Below are 4,235 nucleotides of genomic sequence, written 5' to 3'. Positions count from 1 at the left end.
ACATGCCCTAATTTTCAAGGAAAAAAGGTCAAAACAAAGTCCAAAAATCCTAAAGAAACTGCCTTACGGATTAGCCTAAACATTCACTTTGAAGATGTTACAAGAAATTTTAAGTGAGTGTTTCTATCCCCTCATTTCATCTATAGGACTTAAGATGCACTGAGTACTCTATGCAATATGGGCCCTTCAAAACTCTGGGGTGAAAAATTTCATACCTGTTTTGGGGGGCTAGGGGGGCTTTTATGCAACTTTGCCCAGAGGCCCATTGTGTCATAATCCGCCCATGCTTGTCTCTTTCTTTCTCTCTTGTGACTCAGTTTTACTCTCTTTCCATCTGCATGCTAACTCTTGGCTTTCATCATATGTTACTGTATTTTGATACTTAAAAACAATAATAGACTACATAGATTTTGTCTGAACTAACATACTATTTTCGTATTTGCAGTTGAATGGCACGGTGCTACTGTCGCTGGCGCCGAGTGTTAATCTGCGTGTGCACGCCATGCATCTCCCTGGTTCTCCTGTTTGTCTACATTTCTGTCATGGTGTGTATGGACATGCACATCACCACATCAGTGCAGCCGAGCATGGACAGTGCTCACTTTGTGGCCTCAGGACTTTTGATAAATAACAGCTTTGCCCCACTTCCAAAAACTTTCTGGAAACTCCACCTGCAGGATGCCTATTGGAACCGCCTTCAGCTGACAGTTGATCGCTATTTCAACCCCATCCTGCGGCCCAACAACTACAAAAGGCGATATGAAAATAGTTCTCTTCATGAGTCTGCACTGAGGCTGGGTTTCTCTTCAGTTACAGACTTGAAGAGCACAAGCCAAAACTTTGACCAGCTACCACAGCAAATGCAAGACTTTATAAGCTACATGCAAAAGAGATACTACCCAACCCTCATACAACCAGATGGAGTATGTGGAGCTGGGGTAAAGGATGAGAAGGAGCCCCCTCTGCTTCTCCTCGCCATCAAGTCAACAAAGATAAATTTTAAGCGCCGGCAGGCCATTCGACAGACCTGGGGCCAGACGGGATGGGTAGCAGGACAGAAGAGCAACAGCAGCGAAGGAAAAGAAAGTGGGGGGTATGTCCGCAGGGTGTTCCTGCTAGCCAAAGAAACTACTGAAGAGTTGGATGTGGCCTTATCTTACTTAGTGCAGATGGAGAGTCAACAGTATGGAGACATTTTGAAGTGGGACTTCAGGGACACATTTTTCAACCTCACCTTGAAAGATGTGCTCTTCTGGAGCTGGTTCTCGCGCTCGTGCAGCAGCACTCGCTTTGTATTTAAGGGGGACGATGATGTCTTTGTCAACACACCAAAAATGATATCCTACCTCCAGGACCAGCTAAAGAAACCACAAGCACACAAGACAATGAAAGAATTCATGGTGGGGGATGTCATAGCTGCAGCTGTACCAAACAGGGTAAACCAGTCCAAGTACTTCATCCCCGACAGCTTCTATAAGGGCCTCTATCCTTCATATGCAGGAGGTGGGGGTGTTGTGTATTCAGGCCTGTTGGCAAAACGCCTACACAACATATCTAAAAGGGTTAACCTGTTCCCCATCGACGACGTGTATGTGGGGATGTGCATGATTCGGCTTAACGCTGACCCCATCCATCAGCCTGCCTTTCTCACATTTGGCTTTCCTAAGAAGGAAGAGGAAAAGCCGTGTTCGTACCACACAATCCTACTGGTCCACAAACGAAGCCCTGACCAGTTAGTTAAACTGTGGGCCGATCTGAAAAAGACACAGGAAAAGTGTAGGGATGTACCCCTGAGAGTGGAAGAGAAACCAAAACTGTAAGACCACCCCAAGTTTCTATTGGATGATTTTACCACTGCAGTCTGATAGCAAATCTTTTAGTGAGCTGCTGTCAGTGATGATGAAGTGACACTGTTAATTTGTGACAGGCATCCGTGTTCTATTTAATCCGAGTCGTATTTAATAAGACAAAACACTACCAAACCCTGGGGTCCATCAACATGCCAGCCGGTGCTAACTTGAACAACATTTTTCTACTTTTTAAAACAACTTTGTTCCCTTAAGACAACCATGGATTGCCATTAATTGTATTATATAAAAATTAAACTAAAAAGTTGATAATTTATATTATTATTGTGACTATCATGTCTAGTCTTATATTTTGCCAGTTATATCAATATATCAATGCATTTGCACATTTTATATTAATCTGCATAAATTGAGAAATTAATCTCAATAAATGGAAGAACATAATAATAATAATAATAAACACTACATAATATAATAATAATAATAATAATAATAATAATAATAATAATAATAATAAACACTACATAATATAACAGACAATGGTCAGTAATAATGTAAAATGTGCATGATTTATAAAATCACTGACAATGTTTTGCAAAAGATTGCTAACATTAGCTACATTAGCATAAGCTAGTGGACATATTAAGTATGGATGTAGCAGCAAAACCAAAAGTGTATTGAAAAATGGTGTCTCACTGCTTATGATTTTTATGTGTCATTTTTAAGATTACAATGTGTTGTTCTTCAGAAAGTACAGCCTTGGTTTAAAGGCTTATTCAGTGTGTACAATAAGACTTTAGCTGTGTTTTAAATCGTTCCCTATCACGGATATAGTGTACTATATAGTATGTTTGCTATTTTGTAGTGGTGTTCGAATTCTCAGCAGTTAATTGCACCCACTTTATAGTGCACTATAAAATACCCACAATGCACAGCAAATCTGAGTGTGCATATGATACCCTACATTGAACTCCCATATACCACAATGCAATGTGGTTGTGTATTTTTATTTAGTGTTGGAAATCTTGTTCATTATTTCCTGTATAATACACTATTTAATACAAACTACATAGAGAATAGTGAGTGAGGGAACAGTTTAAAACAAAGTGTCTAATTATCTTTATAGATATAAGCTATTTGCTCAGAGCAACTGTGCCGATGTAGCCATTGGTAACATGAGTTTGGAATTTCTGTGGCTGAACCTGTTTTGTCGTGGTGAAACTGGAAATGTCTCACTGTGTTTTTATTCTCTGAATTGAATGAGCGGCTGGTGTCAATCAGTCAGCCTCCAGCGATGTTTAAAACTTAAAAGCACTGGCCCCACTCCAGCTGGGGCCTGCTAAAGAATGCCCCAGGGATGATGTTTTTCAGTAGGCCACCTCAGAGGTTATCATCGCCCTGGTTGCCTCGTTGAAAGGACTCATTCCAGGGGTACTATATAGGGAACGGTCAAGCTAAGCTGAGTGTGTCAAATAGATTTCTTTACATTCCTGTTTTTCTGGTTCTTTCATTTCCCAGTAATTTTCCAATACACACAATGGACTTATAGTATTTACATTTTGCCTTTCTCAGGCAACTAGTACAAAGATGGGACACGCTGGTATGAAAGCAAATGCCGAAAAAAAACGCCCCTACTTCAAAAGTGCCTGGAGAACAGAGCCCTGGGAGGATGAAAAAACACAAAAGATGAAAGTATGCCGCACAAAACTGAAGTCATACACAACAGGTGAGTTTGTGGTTTTCTACATCTGTGACAGGAGTGTTTCCAAATGAGCCCGGGGGGTTGGGGGTGCTGATAATTTCCCTCTGAGAAGCAGAATCGAGGCTCATCCTGCTCAGCAAGAGTTTTGACATCAGCTTCAACTAAAAACAGTGCACTCATTCCAGCAGTCAACGCAACTGGTAATATAAATCTCTTTGGATCTTCACCTTGTCAAGTAAAGGACAGAATTGTCAACTCGTTATACTCCATTTCCATCCTCAATCACTCAACTTGACCAATGAAGTGGGTGGATTCAAAGGTCTGGGCAAGACAAAAGTCGGATCCCCATTAGCTGCAACTAAGGTAGCAGCGGCTCTTTTTACCCATCCTATGTTTACATTTCCTTGTTGTGACAGTTTTAATGACATTTTTTATGGTTTAACAGATACAATTTGAATATTTAAATAAATCTCCACAAGTTCTTGCTGCAAATACAGGTCATAGTCAAAGGAAGGATTTATGTTAAAAAAACTCGTCAAAAAAGTGTAACTTCCACTGCGTATGAGGGAAGGGCAAATTCTCTCCAAACTGAGTCAAAACTGTAAATAGTATTTGCATGCACTCACAAGAAAATGTGCCTTTTAGTAAGAATGCAAATACAACATTATCGACCGACGGTGATAGTAAAACAATGTTAAGATATATTGTTTCGTTTTCGAAGCATT

The 4,235-nt window shown here is 40.3% G+C and overlaps 1 protein-coding gene across 1 annotated transcript; it reads left to right on the top strand.

The window, feature by feature from the left end:
- Window positions 1-449: 449 nt before the first annotated feature.
- Window positions 450-1,820, top strand: LOC121947663 (N-acetyllactosaminide beta-1,3-N-acetylglucosaminyltransferase 2). The gene has a single exon (XM_042492741.1). It carries the CDS (start codon window positions 450-452, stop codon window positions 1,818-1,820), a length of 1,371 nt encoding a protein of 456 aa, XP_042348675.1.
- Window positions 1,821-4,235: the final 2,415 nt, after the last annotated feature.

This window comes from Plectropomus leopardus, chromosome 9 (genome assembly GCF_008729295.1).
Source record: "Plectropomus leopardus isolate mb chromosome 9, YSFRI_Pleo_2.0, whole genome shotgun sequence".
NCBI lineage: Eukaryota > Metazoa > Chordata > Actinopteri > Perciformes > Serranidae > Plectropomus > Plectropomus leopardus.
Note: the sequence above shows the minus strand (reverse complement) of the source record. Positions and strands in the feature narration are given on the sequence as shown.

Coding starts and splice junctions, on each gene's coding strand:
- LOC121947663 (XM_042492741.1), top strand. CDS start 450: ATGGCACGGTGCTACTGTCGCTGGCGCCGAGTGTTAATCTGCGTGTGC.